Source organism: Tribolium castaneum, chromosome 2 (genome assembly GCF_031307605.1).
Source record: "Tribolium castaneum strain GA2 chromosome 2, icTriCast1.1, whole genome shotgun sequence".
Classification (NCBI taxonomy): Eukaryota; Metazoa; Arthropoda; class Insecta; order Coleoptera; family Tenebrionidae; genus Tribolium; species Tribolium castaneum.
In genome coordinates, this window is record NC_087395.1 from 1211993 (window position 1) to 1231284 (window position 19292).

At 28.2% G+C, this 19292-nt stretch overlaps 1 protein-coding gene across 1 annotated transcript; it reads right to left on the reverse strand.

Annotated features, from left to right (window-relative positions):
• Positions 1-4701: 4701 nt before the first annotated feature.
• Positions 4702-17120, reverse strand: LOC657528 (dihydrolipoyl dehydrogenase, mitochondrial). Its single transcript, NM_001293595.1, is given in 6 exon segments — positions 4702-5143; positions 9062-9260; positions 9319-9645; positions 16294-16677; positions 16725-16862; positions 17060-17120. Coding segments are annotated over 6 exon segments (1512 nt in total). The 5' UTR covers positions 17102-17120; the 3' UTR covers positions 4702-4721.
• Positions 17121-19292: the final 2172 nt, after the last annotated feature.

Here is a 19292-nt window from a genome sequence, read left to right on the forward strand (position 1 = left end):
ATTCTTTTTGTACTTGTTATTTTTTTCTTGTTTTATTTTGTTCTTTTTCTTCAGTTGTATTTCTTATTTTTATTTAATCATTATTTACTTTTTTGCTTTTCTGTTTTTTATATATAGTTATTTTTATTAAGGGGGTAAGTTGTACTTACCACAATTCTAATAAAAAAAATCGCAAACAGATGAAAAATAAAAATAAAGTCAAAATCTATTTTTGAATTTGAAACTAAAAGATTTTCGTTGATGACCTTTTGGCTTAAACTAAGTCGCAGTCTATCAGTTGCCCAAATTTTACAAGAGTAAATGCATTAGAACGATATTACAAAAATCATAAAATTTATGTAAAAGTGAGTAAAAAGTTTCTAAAGTCAAATAAAAAAAATCGTAATTTTGAGCTTAGTCAATATTTTTAATCGTCCTTTGGAACATTTATCCTTCGAATAGTGTGATATAAACTGTGAAAATTTCGAGAAAAAAGGTCTACTAGAACGACTGAAAAATAACTGAATTTTATACAGGGTGATTTTTAATTAACAGCAACCACTGTAGAATTTTTATTTATGGCCCAATTTCAAAAATTAAATAAGTATTTAAATGGCTTTTAATGTATAATCTGATGCTTTTAAAAAATTTCTGTCATAGTATATTTTTTGGTCTGTTTTTAATGTTCCAATTTTTTTTTCATAACGAGCAATTTTTGCAGCACAACTGGGGGAGTGCTGCAAACAAATTAACATGTTAGGGAAATAACACTTATTACTTATTACCCAAGTTTAAAACAGCAATATTTGAAGTAATACAATTTCTGTCGTTTGTTTAAAGAAAAACTTTTGGTGAACATTTTTCGCAATAAAATAAAAACATATTTTTGTCATCTCAAGTTTTTTTTAATTGCTTTTGCTTCTTGTTTTATTTTGTTTTTTTTCTTCAGTTCATTTAATCATTATTTACCTTTTTACTTTTTTGTTTTTTATATATAGTTATTTTTGTTAAGGGGGTTAAGTTATATAGCAATTGCTAGACTTCGCCTTCCGAGTTGTATTTACAACAATTCTAATAAAAAATTCGCAAAGAGATGAAAAATAAAAATAACGTCAAAATCAATTTTTTGAATTTGAAACTAAAAGATTTTCGTTGATGCCCTTTTGGTTCTTTTTAAACTAAGTAGTGGTCTATCAGTTGCCCAAATTTTACAAGAGTAAATACATTAGAACAATAAAAAAAAAATCATAAAAATCGAGTAAAAAGTTTCTAATGTCATGAAATAAAAAAATCAAAAAATCGTAATTTTGAGATTAGTCAATATTTTTAATCATATACCAACTGTGAAAATTTCGAGCAAAAAGGTGCACTAGAACGACTGAAAAAACTGGATTATATACAGGGTGATTTTTATTTACCGACAGCCACTGCAGAATTTTTATTTATGGCCCAATTTCAAAAATTAAATAAGTATTTAAATGCTTTTTAATGTATAGTCTGATGCTTTTAAAATTTTTCTGTCATAGTTTATTTTTTGGCTGTTTTTCACTTTCCTAGTTTAAATTATATACTGTATTTTTTATAATTTGGAAGATATTATATTTTCTAATATATAACGAGCAATTTTTTAAGTAACTTAATGGTTACTTAAATAGTTACCTAAATAGTTACTTAAGTAACTATTTAACTATTTTAGTTGCCTTTTTTTGGAAATTTGTTATACAGGGTGATTAAAAAGCAATTAATTAATATATATACTTGATTTAATAAAACTTACTCTGACAAGCGGTCATTTCAATTCGTCAACAAAAATACCGTAAGTATAAAAAATTATTTAATTTTGTTTTTTTTTGTTACTTGTAACAAAACGATATTTTACTTAACTTATTTGGAAACCAATTTTCCACATTACCAATTTTCTTACAGCACAACCGAATGGAGTGAAGCAAAAAAAATTCATTGTATAATTACGTTATTTTTGTTACACCGAGTGTTTAAAAAAACAATTATTTAACTTACCTTTTGTCACTAAATTCTTTCAACATATGACACTAAATATTTCGAATCTTGGAAAAAAGAACAATGTCTTTACAGCACAAGCTTTGTGACAGCCTGATCAAAATAGCTAGACCTGGACCTTTTTACACTTTTTTTTCAATTACTATTAAATTACAATTACCATTGTCTAAATAACAGTGGGATTGAAGTTAATTTCGACGATTTAGAAATTTAATTTCAGGACCGTATCCAACTTTTTTATGGAGGACTATAACTTTTAAATAGTTTAAGATCAAATTTTTGAATTATGTTTGACTCTAACTATTGAAAATCTAATGCTCTATCTGTCAGTTTTTTTGTCTACCTTGTGCTAATCGTTAGACTAATAATACAACATACCATTTTTCAAAATCAATTCAAATTAAAAAATAAAATTGATAATGTATCACAAAAAATAAACGACTTTGATTGGCTGCCGGTTCACCAAAAAAAATATATTTTTTGTGTTTATCTCTAAAATGTTCGTTACTGTTTCACTCCGTGAACTATTTCATTCAAGTTTCTATGCGGAATATTACTGATGTGTCATTACCCAAGTTTAAAACAGCAATATTTGAAGTAATACATTTTCTGTCGTTTGTTTACAGAAAAACGTTCGGTGAACAATTTTCGCAATAAAATCTCAAGTTTTTTTTCAACATTCTTTTTGTACTTGTTATTTTTTTCTTGTTTTATTTTGTTCTTTTTTTCAGTTGTATTTCTTATTTTTATTTAATCATTATTTACTTTTTTGCTTTTCTGTTTTTTATATATAGTTATTTTATCAAGGGGGTAACTTGTACTTACCACAATTCTAATAAAAAAAATCGCAAACAGATGAAAAATAAAAATAAAGTCAAAATCTATTTTTGAATTTGAAACTAAAAGATTTTCGTTGATGACCTTTTGGCTTAAACTAAGTCGCAGTCTATCAGTTGCCCAAATTCTACAAGAGTAAATGCATTAGAACGATATTACAAAAATCATAAAATTTATGTAAATGTGAGTAAAAAGTTTCTAAAGTCAAATAAAAAAAATCGTAATTTTGAGCTTACTCAATATTTTTAATCGTCCTTTGGAACATTTATTCTTCGAATAGTGTGATATAAACTGTTTACCTATTTTCCTATTTTTTTCATAACGAGCAATTTTTGCAGCACAACTGGGGGAGTGCTGCAAACAAATTAAGTAACATGTTAGGGAAATAACACTCATTACTTATTACCCAAGTTTAAAACAGCAATATTTGAAGTAATACAATTTCTGTCGTTTGTTTAAAGAAAAACTTTTGGTGAACAATTTTCGCAATAAAATAAAAACATATTTTTGTCATCTCAAGTTTTTTTTAATTCCTTTTGCTTCTTGTTTTATTTTGTTTTTTTTCTTCAGTTCATTTAATCATTATTTACCTTTTTACTTTTTTGTTTTTTATATATAGCTATTTTTGTTAAGGGGGTTAAGTTATATAGCAATTGCTAGACTTCGCCTTCCGAGTTGTATTTACAACAATTCTAATAAAAAATTCGCAAAGAGATGAAAAATAAAAATAACGTCAAAATCAATTTTTTGAATTTGAAACTAAAAGATTTTCGTTGATGCCCTTTTGGTTTTTTTTAAACTAAGTAGTGGTCCATCAGTTGCCCAAATTTTACAAGAGTAAATACATTAGAACAATATTAAAAAAAATCATAAAAATCGAGTAAAAAGTTTCTAATGTCATGAAATAAAAAAATCAAAAAAATCGTAATTTTGAGATTAGTCAATATTTTTAATCATATACCAACTGTGAAAATTTCGAGCAAAAAGGTGCACTAGAACGACTGAAAAAACTGGATTTTATACAGGGTGATTTTTAATTAACGGCAGCCACTGCAGAATTTTTATTTATGGCCCAATTTCAAAAATTAAATAAGTATTTAAATTGTTTTTAATGTATAGTCTGATGCTTTTAAAATTTTTCTGTTATAGTATATTTTTTGGGCTGTTTTTCATTTTCCTAGTTTAAACTATATACTGTATTTTTTATAATTTGGAAGATATTATATTTTTTAATATTCAACGAGCAAATTAAGTAACTATTCAACTATTTTAGTTGACTTTTTTTGGAAATTTGTTATACAGGGTGAATAAAAAACAATTAATTAATGTATATACTTGATTTAATAAAACTTAAAAAAAACCCTAAGTATAAAAAATTATTTATTTTTGTTTTCTTTAGTTACTTGTATTTGTAACAAAACGATATTTTACTTAACTTATTTGGAAAACAATTTTTTTACAGCACAACCTGATGGAGTGCAGCAAAAAAAATTCAGTGTATAAACACGTTATTTTTGTTAAACAGAGTGTTTAAAAAACAATTATTTAACTTACCTTTTATGACACTAAATATTTCGAATCTTGTTACTTTCTTGGAAAAAAGAACAATGTCTTTACAGCACAATCGGATGAAGTGCTGCAAACAAATTGCTCACTTGGGAATTTCATTTCGATTAATAAAATGATAAATTAATGTATGTACTTTATTTAATAAAACTTACTCTAAAACTGACACTTTGGTCAATTTAAACAACAACAACACAATTTAACTGAAATGATGACCAACTTTTTATTATAAATAAAATTATTACTTCTTTTTTCGTTCGATATTAACCTTAATCGCAGTGAGAAAATATTTACACAAAACGGAAAAAAATGGGCAGCTTTTAAAAGTTGATCGGTTTTCCGAAGTACGACGCCAAATTGGCCTCTCTTAAGGCCTCCGCACACGTGGGATGTGCATGACACACTCTAGCGACATCTTCACTCGACGCTCCGTACTCTTGTGCTAACACCGCTTCGTTGATCAATTCGCCGGCAGAGGGCCCGATTATATGAGTGCCTAAAATGCGATCGGTTGCTTTATCTGCGAGAACTTTGACGAAACCGTCGGTTTCGTTGTTGGTTTTTGCTCGGGAGTTGGCCATGAATGGGAATTTGCCGATTTTGTAGTCGATTCCTTCGCTTTTTAAGTCTTCTTCACTACGTCCAACCCAGCCTACTTCAGGATGAGTGTAGATTACAGATGGGACACAGTTGTAGTCGATGTGGACGGGACCACCGGTGATTCCCTCCACGCAAATGATGCCTAAAAAATTTAGTGATTTTTGGTTTCAAGTAGTGGCAATGTTGGATGTTTTAGGCGAAAAAATCGTCCAATTACCACGAAAATGGAGCAATTTTTGCTTTTTTTCGAGCATCTAAGCACTTTTTTATCTAAAAACTCAATTATTTAAAAAAAGTCGAAAATGACAATTTGCATTATTCGAACTTACTGTTCGTAATTCAGTTAAAAATGTTAAAAAATAAGTGAAAGCCTTTTTTTCAATTAAAAACTTAATTTTTTTGGTGAGAGATTGTCAAAATGAGCCGAAAAAACATTAAAAAAGTCAAAAACGACAATTTTCAGTTTTCGAATTGCTGTTTATTAATATTCCAGTTAAAAATGTAATTATGTCGCAAAATTAGTTTAAAAAAATATTTGAAAAAATTAAAATAAAAAGTCCAGGGTTTAGGCACATTTTTGAGGTAAAATTAAGTTTTTGTTCAATCTAGTATTTTTTGAATTCGTTTTGCCAGAAATAAGTCGAAAAAGTAAAAAATTTTAAAAAAGATAAATGATAAAAGATAAACTAAATTGCAGTTATCTGTAAAATTTCGCTAAAGTAAATTACGAAATGAGCTTGAAACAAATACGTCAAAAAATCAATAGTGAAAAATAATTTGACCAGAATTTACCCCTTTCGGTGTTTAGGCACATTTTTGAGTTAAAAATTAAGTTTTCTCTCAATCTATTATTTTTTGAATTCGTTTCGCCAAAAATAAGCCAAAAAACCCTATAAGTTAGAAAAAGAAAAACACATTTTTCAATTGCAATTTTTTGTGAAATTTTAGTAAAGTAAATCACGAAATAAACTTGAAAATTTCATCATATTTGCCTATTTCGAGCATTTATGTAAGTTTTACTGCAGGAAGCGCAATTATTTTATAAAATTTCTTATTAAAAGTATAGCAAAATGGCTCAGATATAGTATTTTTTTCTGGATTTACTAATAACACTGGGATAGTTGTAGAACAAAACAATATTTTATGTTAAAAATCACCGAATTACTTCAAAAATTAAGCAATTCTTGTCTTTTTCGAGCATTTTTTACTCAAAAAACTTTTTTTTTCGGTGAAAGTTTGTCAAAATGAGCCAAAAAACACTAAAATAGTTGAAAATGACAATTTGCAGTTTTCGAACTTGCTATTCGTATTTCAGTCAAAAATATAATTATGTCGCAAAATTAGTTTAAAATAGGTGAAAAAATAATAACAAAAATTATTTGAACCAAAATTTGCCTTTTTTGCAGTGTTTAGGCACATTGTTTATTTGAGGTAAAAATTAAGTTTTCTCTCAATCTATAATTTTTTGAATTCGTTTCGCCAAAAATAAGCCGAAAAAAACAAAAAAATTTGAAAAAGAAAAACACATTTTTAAGCTGAATTGTAGTTTTATGTGAAATTTCGCTGAAGTAAATCACGAAATGAACTTGAAAATTTCATATTTCCCTTTTACGTGCCTTTTTGTAAGTTTCACAACAGGAAACGCAAATGTTTCATAAAATTTCTTATTAAAAGTATAGTAAAAAAACTCAGATTTTGTGTTTTTTTCTGGCTTTGGTAATAACAGTGGGACAGTTGTTACTTCGAAAATGAAGCAATTCTTGCCTTTTTCGAGCATGTAAGCGCCTTTTTTTATTTAAAAACTCAATTATTTTGGTGATAGATTGTGAAAATGAGACGAAAAAACACGAAAAAAAGTCGAATAATGGCGAAATTTAAAAAAAATGTTTAAACACATTTTTAAATTAAATTGTAGTTTTCAGTGAAATTTTACATCATGAAATGAACTTGAAAATTTAATCATCTTTGCCTATTTCGTGCGTTTTTGTAAGTTTTACTGCAGGAAACGCAAATATTTTATAAAATTTTTTATTAAAAGTATAGCAAAACGGTTCAGATTTAGTGCTTTTTTTGGCTTTGATAATAACACTGGGACAGTTGTAGAACAATATTTCATGTCAAAAATCACCGAATTACTTCAAAGATGAAGCAATCCTTACCTTTTTCGAGCATCTGAGCGCCTTTTTTACTCAAAAAACGAATTTTTTTTCAGGCAAAATCTGAATTATGTTGCAAAATTACTTTAGAAATAAATCGTAAGATCTGAAGATTACTTATTTTGATAAGATTTCGCTAAGCTAGACCCAAAAAATCATTAAATTGGATCGAATTTTTAAAAATATGGTAAAAGTTTAACAATTTAAGCAGTTTCTCCAATGTTAAACCACATTTTGTGACAAAATTTAACTTTTTTTCTGAAAAAATTGGAAAAAAATAATGTTATTTTCGTTTGATTCCCTTAAAACCAACTAATTTTTGAGCTATTTTCGCCCAAAAGGCAGAAAACCCTAAACTTATTTTTCAAGCTTTTAAACGCGTTTATAAACTAAATAATTGTGTTTTTCTCTGAAATTTCGCGGAAATAGACTAAAAAGCCAAAAATTACACGATCTTTGTCTTTTTTCGATTATTTTATATGTTAAATTCACCAAAAAATTACGAAATTAATTAGAGAATTGAAATATTTCTGCTTTTTTTCGAACGTTATCACAATGTTTCGTTAAAAATAAACCAAAACATCAGTAAATTAGGGCTAAGGCAAATTTCCTTTTTGCAAAATTCACTTAATTTTGAGAAATAAACGAATTGGATAATAAAATTAGAAAAAAATTAATAGAAAATAAAGCAGAATGAAAAGGAGCCATACAAAGAATTTTTAAGACGATAATTTGAAAACAAGTAAATTTAACAAAAAAATAAAATGAAAACAAAATTGCGAGAGAAAATGAAGTACAAAAAAATAATTTGTAAAAAATATAAAAAATTGTTTCAATTAAAAAGAAAAACCTCGTTTTAGCGAAATGCAATTAATTGAGAGAAATAAAAAAACTGAATAACAAAATAACAATAACAAAAAAAAAATTAAAAAAATGTAACTTTATTTCACTACCCTGTATACAACACCCTGTGTATAATAAAATCATTTTTAGTTTGTGGACTTTAAGTCGCTCTACCGGATAACAAAAACAGAATCGCAATATTTTTAATAATAAAAAAGTTATAGACCGATTATGCACCCCTGGGTCACCCTGTATCTTTATTTTTATAATACTTTTTTTATAATGTAATAATAATATTTTTATAATACTTAGTTTTAGCGAAGTGCAATTAATTTAGAGAAATAAAAAAATTGAATAATAAAATAACAATAATAAAAAAAATTGAAAATAAAGCAGAATAAAAAGAAGACATACTAAGAATTTTTATAAAAAAATACACAAAAAAACAAAAAAAAGGAGGAGAGAATAAATGAAATATGTACAAAAAAAATGAATCAATTTCCCAAAAACATGGGAAATTCTTTCAAACAAAGAGGCAAATTTCCTTTTTGCAAAATTCACTTAATTTAGAGAAATAAACGAATTGGATAATAAAATTAGAAAAAAATTATCAGAAAATAAAACAGAATGAAAAGTAGCCATACAAAGAATTTTTAAGACGATAATTTGAAAACAAGTAAATTTAACAAAAAAAATAAAATGAAAAAAAATTGCGAGAGAAAATGAAGTACAAAAAAAATAATTTGTAAAAAATATAAAAAAATGTTTCAAATAAAAAAAAACCTCGTTTTAGCGAAATATAATTAATTGAGAGAAATAAAAAAACTAAATAACAATAAAAAAATTAAAAAAATGTAACTTTGTTTCACCACCCTGTGTATAATAAAAACATTTTCAGTTTGTGGACTTTAAGTCGCTCTATCGTATAATGAAAACAGAATCGCAATATTTTAAATAATAAAAAAGTTATAGACCGATTATGCACCCCTGGGTCACCCTGTATCTGTATTTTTATAATACTGTATCCGTACTTTTTAGCGACCCCCTGTATAATTACATACCTTCATCTTCGGCTTTGTGTGCCAACATAGGTCCATGAATACAATCCCCTATCGCATGAATATTAGGAATAACAGTCTGGAAATGTGAATTGACTGGAATCCTTCCTTTCTGGTCCCTTTCAATCCCCATCTCTTCAAGACCAAGATTATGAGTGTAAGGTCTGCGTCCAACACAAACTAACAATACTTCACATTCCAACTAAAATTCAATTTGCATATTAACTCAAGTTTTTCTTTCTCTTTACAATTTCTCAAACCTCTTCTTTCTTGTCGGGATTTTTCGCATCTTCAATGCTGACTTTAACAACTCCTCCCGATTTTTGGGCGGCTGTTACTTTTGTGCCCAATTTGAATTTTAATCCTTGTTTGGTTAATACTTTTTGTAGTGTTTTAGCCACTTCGCCATCGATGCCTACACCTCCGATACTGCTTAAGAATTCTACAGCGGTCACTTCGGAACCCAATCGAGACCAAACTGAGCCTAATTCAAGGCCGATTACACCGGCGCCGATTACAATTAGTCGTTTAGGGACTTCTTTCAATGAAAGAGCGCCAGTTGATGAAACGATTTGTTCCTCGTCGATCTATTGAATAAAAATCAATTCAATTATTCAATTTGAATTGAAATTGCATGTTAAAAAGTGCCTTTTTTCGTAAATTATGCAAGATGTTTAACGAGCATAATGTTTGCCAAAACGAGTGAGCGCATACTTTATGTAATTAAATCTGAATTTCAATAATATAAAAACTCTTCCTGTGACAACAAAAACTGCGTTCATTTGTGTTGTAGTAAGTTTTGAATAAATAACTAATCAATTTTGTTTAATAAATTGTTGAATTAAATTATCTTTTGTTATGTGAAAGCCCCATTTTAATATTTGTATAACAAATACAATTTTTTTCTTTTATGTTCTGTTATTTCTTTCTATTTATCTATTTTTCCTCTTCATAATTTTAGGAAAGTTCTAAATACTCTTTTTTATTACTCTTTATTCCGTTTGTGTCTGATTAAAATTAATTGACAACTTATTAGTTTATTTATAACATAAATATAAAAATAAAAAAAATTCAATGTCTAAAGCTATAAACATTTATAGCAATAATTTTAGAACCTTGTAAACAATTTTGAAAAACAGATAGATTTCGTTTAAGAGGACAGGTCAGAAACAAAAAAGAATTAAAAAAAAAAGAAACAGACGAAAAAAAGAATACATATTAAAAATTTGTAAGAAAAAGAATATTAGCTAAAGAAGCAAAATAAAATTAAAAAATACAAAAGCAGTCAGGCTATTATCGTTTTCAAATATAAAAAATGATTAACAGTAATAAACTTGATTAATAGAAACATATTATCTAAGGTGAAATTATTTATAGCAAAAATATGAGTCAATTCATTCACACTATACTACTTTCAATAAAAGACAGACATCAGAATGCAGTTAATTTAGAAGAAATAAAATGAGAGGAATAAATAAACAGAAAATAAATAAATTAAGAGTTCATATTTAGAATTAATTAGATGATAACAAAAAAAATTACAAAGAAAATAAAATAAAATAATACAGAAGAAAGAAAAAACTACAAACAAGAACGAAAATGATACACAAAAAAAAACATCGGACAAGCCTTTAAATTACGAGTAAAAAATAAAATCTTTTCTTTATAAAATAAAATAGTTTATTTTAGGGAACTATATTCACAATAGTTATGATACTTAATAATAATAATAATAATAATAATAATAATAAGCCTTTATTTACTACAGGAATCCCATTTACAGTAAATATATACAAAAACTTAGAACTACACTAATACTATACTAATGATATAGACGAAACAATCTTCCGCCACGAATCATAGTTGATATCACCGTCTTTACATACATTATTAAATAGGGTAGTCATTAATACGATAGGAGACTTATCAGCTACATTGGTCCTTCTCGCTATAGGATAAAATGTCATGGCTTGTCTGGAGTTTAAACGTGGAACAGCAAAATTTAACATATTTAATAGCCAAGAACAGTCGATGTTATTATTAATTAAATTATACAGAAATTTAATTATAATACAAATACGGCGAAACTGTAAAGATTGGAGACCGAATCTATTCAAAAGCAAGTTCTGGTCATAGCCCCTTATAGGATAATTTCCATCTATTATAAAAACTAGGAATTTTAGGAATCGTCGCTGTATGTTTTCGAGTTGATCTATATGGATTTTATAAATCGGGTGCCAAATAAGTGCGCCGTATTCCAGTTTGCTTCTAACTAACGAGAAGAATAGGGTCTTCATAACTGATAAGTTCTTAAAATCTCGACAATTTCTATAGATGAATCCATATGACTTAATCGCTCTAGCCGTAACATCCCTAATATGCTCACTGAATGCGAGTTCAGTATCGAAAATAACTCCCAAATCTTTAATAATAAAGGTACGATGCAGTGTTGCGGACGAAATATCATATACAAATTCAAGGAATTCGCGCTTTTTAGTGTAAGACATAACGTTACATTTGGATGGGTTTAGATAAAGGCGATTTTCATTACACCATTTCACTACTGCGTTAATATTGTTCTGTAAAGTGAGGCAGTCCTCTATAGATTTTATTTCTGTGTAAATTTTAAGATCATCGGCAAAGAGAAGTTTAGCGCATGTTGATAAAGAACCACATATATCATTAATGAAAAGCAAAAATAATAAGGGTCCAAGATTGGAACCTTGCGGCACACCCGAAGTTGCAACGTAACTATCCGAAATGTAGTTACGATATTTAACCCTTTGCTCTCGATTAGCAAGATAAGATTTTATTAGGGATAGCAAAGAACCGGAGAAACCATACTGATCAAGTTTTAACAATAACAGATGATGATCAATTTGATCAAATGCTTTTTTGAAGTCCATATAAATGACATCAACCTGACCTTTTCTGTCCAAAGCGTCAGATATGAACTGAGTAAAACAGGCTAGATTTGTAACAGTTGATCTTTTTTCAACAAATCCATGCTGCGAAGGTGATATAAATCTTTTTACAGAAGAGTAGATGCGGTCGTAAATAATTGACTCAAAAACTTTCGAGAAATTACACAAGATTGAAATTGGCCTGTAGTTTTGAATTTGTGTTATATCACCCGTTTTGAAGACAGGACAAACGTGTGCTATTTTCCATATGTTAGGAAACGTCGAAGTTTGCAATATTAAATTAAAAATGTATACGAGTGGTTTAGAAAAAATATGTGCACAATCCCTTAATAAAAAGCTGGGGATACCATCACAACCAGCAGTAAGTGTGTCTTTAGATCGCTTTAATACCCGGATTATTTCATGCTCATTAATCTCGTTCACAGTAACAAAACTATTTAGATTCGTCATCATCGAGGGACTATCTGAAGTCAAAGTCATGTCAGAAAAAACACTTTTGAAGAATTTAGCGAAACTATTTACTATATCATTAGGATTTGATATTGCATTACCATTATGATACAACACACCCGGAATTCTAGAGTTACGCTTTTTAGCTTGAACAAAAGACCAGAATTTCTTTGGATCTTTGGAGATAGTGTTTTCCATGTGGCCGATGTATTGAGAATAGGCAGTAGTTATTAGGGATTTTGAAAGAGATCGAAGTTTCTTAAACTCTTCATAGAAATGCATATTTTTAGTTCGACGATATTTCTTTAAAATGTTAGATTTACGACGTAGACAATTGATAATGTCAGTGTTGAACCAAGTAGGAAATGTGCGGTAGTTTTTACGACAAAATAGTTTTGGAACAGATAACTCAAAACAATTGTAGAGGGTTTCATAAAAAACTCGACATGCCTCATTCACATCGCTAAACTTCTCCAGTTCGGACCAATCAACTACCTGTAAAGTAGTGTATAGACAATCAAAATTTGCTTTTTTAAAATTAAATGCGACGTGGTCCCTATTCATATAGAACTTATCAGGAGTTTTTGCTACAATATCGAGGGTAAACTCCAAACTCGGATGGAAAGGATCTTCAGGAACAAACGAGAAAGAGGACTTGCTAACGGCACAGTCCATGTTGGAAAAGATGAGATCCAATATATTATTCCTATTATTACGTATGTTATTAAATTGATTAAAATTATGAAAAGAAGCGAAGTGTTTGAGAGAAATACTAAAATTGTTTTTTGAAAATCCACTGAATAAAGGAGTGTTAAAGTCTCCTAAGAATAAAACATTGTCATTATTAATCTCGTCAAAATTATTAAGAAGATCAAAAAAATTGTCAAAATCACTAAAGGAAATAGAAGGAGGAATGTAGACTACAAACACGAAGAGATGTTGATAACTTGTTACATTTATTTTTATTGCAACCAGATCAATAGTAGGAGAACTTCTACGACTAATATTAGATATATCGAGTTGACGACAGTTATATTTGTTATTAACTGCTATAAGCACACCACCACCTCTATGGATACCCAGGTGGCGGAGATCTCTGTCCCGACAAAAACTTAAAAATAGTCAGACTTTGTTTTAAAGAAATCCAGTTATTTTAGAACAAAACAAAAAGAAAAGAAGACAAGAAGAACAGGCAAAAGGAAACAGAGTGAAAAGAATCCACATTTAGAAATTTTAAGAAAAAAAGGTGAGTACAAGAAAATTTAAAAAGTAATTAAAAGAAAAAATACAGAAAAAGAAACGAAAAACAAAAAAAGAATATGATATACTAAAAAAGGGAAAAAAGCAGTTAAAATCAAATTTTTTCAAGTAGAAAATAAGTAAATATTCTTAATAACATGATAAAATTATTTTAAAAATTTAATTTCTTTTGGTTTTGAAAAAACAGATATTTTTCAAGCTTAAGAAATTAGCAAATCAATAGTTTCAGGCAATTCTATTATACTGTACGCCATTTTGTTTTAGCGAAAAAACAGTTGTTTGACAGACAAAAAGAAACCCAGTGGAAAAAAATACCCATTTAGAATTTCTAAGTGAAAATAAATGTGACTGATTACCTAGTATAAGAAAATTTAAAAGGCAAATTAAATTAAAAAAAAAACAAACAAAAAAGTGCAAAAGCGGAAAGAAATGAGATACGAAGTCATAGCTAGTTAGATAGATAGAGATAAAGCAGTCAAGCAATTAGATTATTCAAGTAAAAATGTAAAAACACGATAAAATTGATGTAATCATTTATTTTTCTCATAGTTACTAAAGACCAGATATTTTTCAAGCTACCTAAATTAACAAAATTTTCATTGCAAAATTTGGAAAAACACGGGAAATTGTTTCAAACAAAAAGACAAACCACGTTTTAGCGAAATGCAGTTAATTTAGAGAAATAAAAAAATAGAAGAAAATACTAATAACAAAAAAATATCGGAAAATAAAACAGAATGAAAAGAAAACATACTAAGAATTTTTATAAAAACATACACAAAAAAAACAAAAAAGGAGAGAGTAAATGAAATATGTACAAGAAAATGAATCTGCAAAAACATGGGAAATTCTTTCAAACAAAGAGGCAAATTTCCTTTTTGCGAAATTCACTTAATTTAGAGAAATAAACGAATTGGATAATAAAATTAGAAAAAAAATTATCAGAAAATAAAACAGAATGAAAAGAAGTCATACTATGAATTTTTAAGACAATAATTTGAAAACAAGTAAATTTAACAAAAAAAATAAAATAAAAAAAAATGCGAGAGAAAATTAAGTACAAAAAAAATTATTTGTAAAAAATATAAAAAATTGTTTCAAATAAAAAGAAAACTTCGTTTTAGCGAAATGCAATTAATTTAGAGAAATGAAAAATTGAATAATAAAATAACAATAATAAAAAAATTAAAATAAAAAAAAATGAAGAAGACATACTAAGAATTTTTATAAAAAAATACACAAGAAAACAAAAAAAAGGAGGAGAGAGTAAATGAAATATGTACAAAAAAAATGAATCTGCAAAAACATGGATAATTCTTTCAAACAAAGAGGCAAATTTCCTTTTTGCGAAATTCACTTATTTTAGAGAAATAAACGAATTGGATAATAAAATTAGAAAACAATGATCAGAAAATTAAACAGAATAAAAAGAAGACATAATAAGAATTTTTAAGGCGAAAATTTGATAACAAGTAAATTTAACAAAAAAATAAGATGAAAAAAAAAAGAAAAAATTGCAAGAGGAAAAAAATAATTTGCAAAAAATATAAAAAATAACAATAACAAAAAAAATCATCTCGAAAATTAAATAGAATGAAAAGAAGACATACTAAGAATTTTTAAGACGATAATCTGATAAGAAGTAAATTTATTAGAAAAATAAAATAAAAATATACAGAAAACAAAAAAACTGAAAAAATTGCAGGGAAGAAATAAAATACAAAAAAAATGCAAAAACATGGGAAATTGTTTCAAACGAAAAACACAAACTAGCGGAATGCAGTTACTTAGAGAAATAAAAAACTAGAATAATAAAATAATAAAAATAAAAAAATATCCCAAAATAAAACAGAATGAAAAGACTGATAACAACCGACAAAAAAAATTGCAAAGGAGAGAGAAAATGAAATACAAAAAGAAAATAAAGAGAGTAGTCAAATAATTACATATTTTACGTTAAAACTAATACCTTTTCATAATAACATAATAAGATTGATTTAAAAATCCATTCTCTCAGGGTTTCTAAAGATCAAAAACTTTGCAAGCTACCCAAAGTGACAATACGTTCATTGCAAAATTTGCAAAATGTGAAACAATTTCATTCACACTGTAGACGATGTTAAAAAACCTTATTTTCGCAAAATGCAGTTATTTCAGAAAAAACACATAAAAAAAGAAAACAGCAAATAATAAAAAAAATGATTACTAGAAAATTGAAATGGTAAAAAAGTAAAAAATACAGAAAGAAAAAATGAAAAGTGTAAAGAAGAAGGAAAAGATAAAAACAGTCAAGTAATTACATCTTCCAAGTAAAAAATATCGTCTTTTCCAAATTAAATTTCTTATAGGTTCTAAACTTTATCAATGTCTATTTATATCGGGAAACAAAAATCTGAAGACCAGATATTTATAATTATGTAACGATAAAATTCAAAAAGTTGTAAATAATCACACTTATTTTTAATACTTTTTTAATCAAAATTATCAAATGATCAAAGTGACCTGTGACATTGAAACAAAGTTGGCACCACTACCTATGACATTCAAACGTCACCTGAGCATTACCACCAACTTAAAATCAAAATCAAATGACACACTTACTTCAATTCCAGGAAATGGAGTAACTTCTGACCCAGTGGCAATTAGCACGTTTTTCGTATTAACAACTTCCGACGATCCATCCGGTTTTAAAGCAGTCACTTGATTAACACCTGTAATTTTCCCATGTCCGTTGATCAGTGTGACTTTATTCTTTTTGAAAAGTTGCGCTATGCCCCCAGTTAAAGCCTTGACAGCATTTTCCTTTTGCCCCATTAATTTATCCAAATCAAGTCGGACATTGTCCACGCTTATGCCACGTGCCCCCAGGTCACCGGAATGGGCCATGTGGTAATAGTGTGAGTTGTTGAGTAAGGCTTTGGATGGTATACACCCCACATTGAGGCAGGTGCCCCCCAAAGTCGGTTCTTTCTCTATACATACTGTCTAAAAACTGGTATTATAGGGGCAAAAAAATCGCATTTTTTACACACTTTTAAGCCAAGTTGGGCGGCTTTAATCGACGCAACGTAGCCCCCAGGTCCCGACCCAATCACGACCAAATCCGCATCGTGAGTTGTGGAGTATTGACGGTGGTGGAAGACAGTCAGGGCCCCCCGATTGCACCGTATCTGTGACAAAACTCACATTATCGAGTGACCTCTGACACGTATTTTACCCAAATTACGTAAACAGTTGTGTCACAATAATTGTAAATTAAAAGCGGTATTAAAACCCCCAAATTTTGAGGTTATATATTACGTAAACTACATTACGCCCAAATGACACTTGAACTGTGGGTTAATTGAACGCAAATGTGCACACTCACCTTAAGTGACGAGGAGACAACGTTTCGAATGGCCGATTGCATCTTTTTAAATAAATTTTCTTAAATAATAATGACAGCTGACTATGATGACCTCCCGGTGACCGCTTCAATGTCAATTGTCAAATGTGAGCGTGCGACATCTGGTGGTATGGAACAATTGTAATGTCGGTTGTCCATTTTGCAAATTTTTTCACCCTTATCCTAAATAGCAATTTGGCTTATTTTTGAAGGAGATCAAGCTTTTTGATAGGGCCTTCGAATGTAAAAAAGCAAATGGGGATAAATATTTCTTAGGATTTTTAAATGTTTTCTAAAATTTCTCAATTTTGTAAACTTTATTTTTTTCACCTTTCGAAACAGCAATTTGGTTTGCTTTTGCAAATGATTAAGTTTTTTGATTGGGCCTTTGACTGTAAATAAATCAAATGGGGACAAATACTCCTGGCGAGCTTAATGAATTTTTAAAATTATTTCAAAATATCTTGCTTTTGCAAACTTTTTTTTTCATCGCATTCCTAAAAACCAATTTGCTTTTTTTTGCAGGTAATTAAGCTATTCGATAGACCCTTTGGTTGTGAAAAAATTAAATGGAAACATACACCCTTAGGGAACTTAATGAATTTAAAGTTTTGCTAAAATTTTCGATTTTACAAATTTTATTTTTTTCACCCTCTTCTTAAACATAAATTCGGATTGTTTTAGCAGAAAATTATGCCCTTTGATAGGGCTTTTGGCTATAAAAAAAATCAATTTGGAGCACACAGCTCTTGGGACTTTACTAAATTTTTGAAGTTTTTCTAAAATTTTTCGAATTTGAACACTTTATTTTTTTCAACCCCTTCCTAATCAGCAATTTGGTTTTTTTGCAAAAGATTAAGCCCTTTAATAGAGCCTTCGACTGTGAAAAAATTAACTGGGGACAAACACCCCTTGGGATCTTAATGAATATTTAATTTACTTCTAAAGATCATGATTTTGCAAATTTAATTTTTTCACCTCCTTTCTAAACAGCAATTTGGTATTATTACTACATGACTTTCAGTCCTTTGATAGGACCTTCGACTGTGAAAAAATTAAACAGGGACAATTACCCCTTGGAACCTTAATAAATTTTTTAGTTTTTCCAAAATTTCACAGATTTGCAAACTTTATTTATTTTCACCCTATTCCAAAACAGTAATCTGTTTTTTTGCAAAAAATTAAATCCTTTAATAAGCTTTTCAAATGTGAAAAAATCAAGAGGGAAGAAATGCCCCTTGGGACAATAAATTTCTAAACACTTTTCAAAATAACTAAATTTTGCAAACTTAATTTTTTTCACCTTCTTTATAAATAGAAATTTGGTTTAGTTTTGCATGAGATTACGCCTTCTGATAGGGAATTTAACTGTGCATAAGTCAAATTGGAACGAACACTCCTTGGAACGTTATGAATTTTTGAAATTTTTCTAAAATTTCTTGATTTTGCAAACTTGGTTTTTTTCACCTCCTTCGTTAAAAGCATTTTTGTTTATTTTTGCATGAGATTAAGCCCTTTGATATGGCCTTTACCTGTAAAAAATGGGGACAAACACTCCTTAGGACCTTAATAGATTTTAAAAATTTTTCTAAAATTTCTCGATTTTGCAAACTTGCAGATTTTATTTTTTTACGCATTTCCTTAACCGCACTTCTATTTATTTTTGCAAAAACTTAAACTTTTTGATAGAGCCAACGATTGTGAAAAAATCAAATGGGAACAAATACCCCTTGGAACCTTAATAAACTTTTAAAGTTTTTCCAAAATTTCACAGTTTTGCAAACTTTTTTTTTCAGCCTTTTCCAAAACAGCAATTTTTTTTTGCAAAAGATTAAACCCTTTAATAGGCCTTTCGAATGTGAAAAAATCAAACGGGAAGAAACGCCCCTTGGGACATTAATAAATTTCTAAAATATTTTCAAAATAATTCAATTTTGCAAACTTAATTTTTTTCACCTCCTTTATAAATAGAAATTTGATTTAGTTTTGCAGGAGATTATGTCCTCTGATAGAGCCTTTAATTTTAAATAAGTCAAATGGGGACGAACACTCCTTGAGACGTTATGAATTTTTAAAATTTTTCTAAAATTTCTTGATTCTGCAAACTTGTTTTTTTTTCACCTCCTTTTTTTAAAGCATTTTTGTTTGTTTTTGTATGAGATCAAGCCCTTTGATAGGACTAGTGAAAAAATTAAATGCCCATTGAACCTTAATA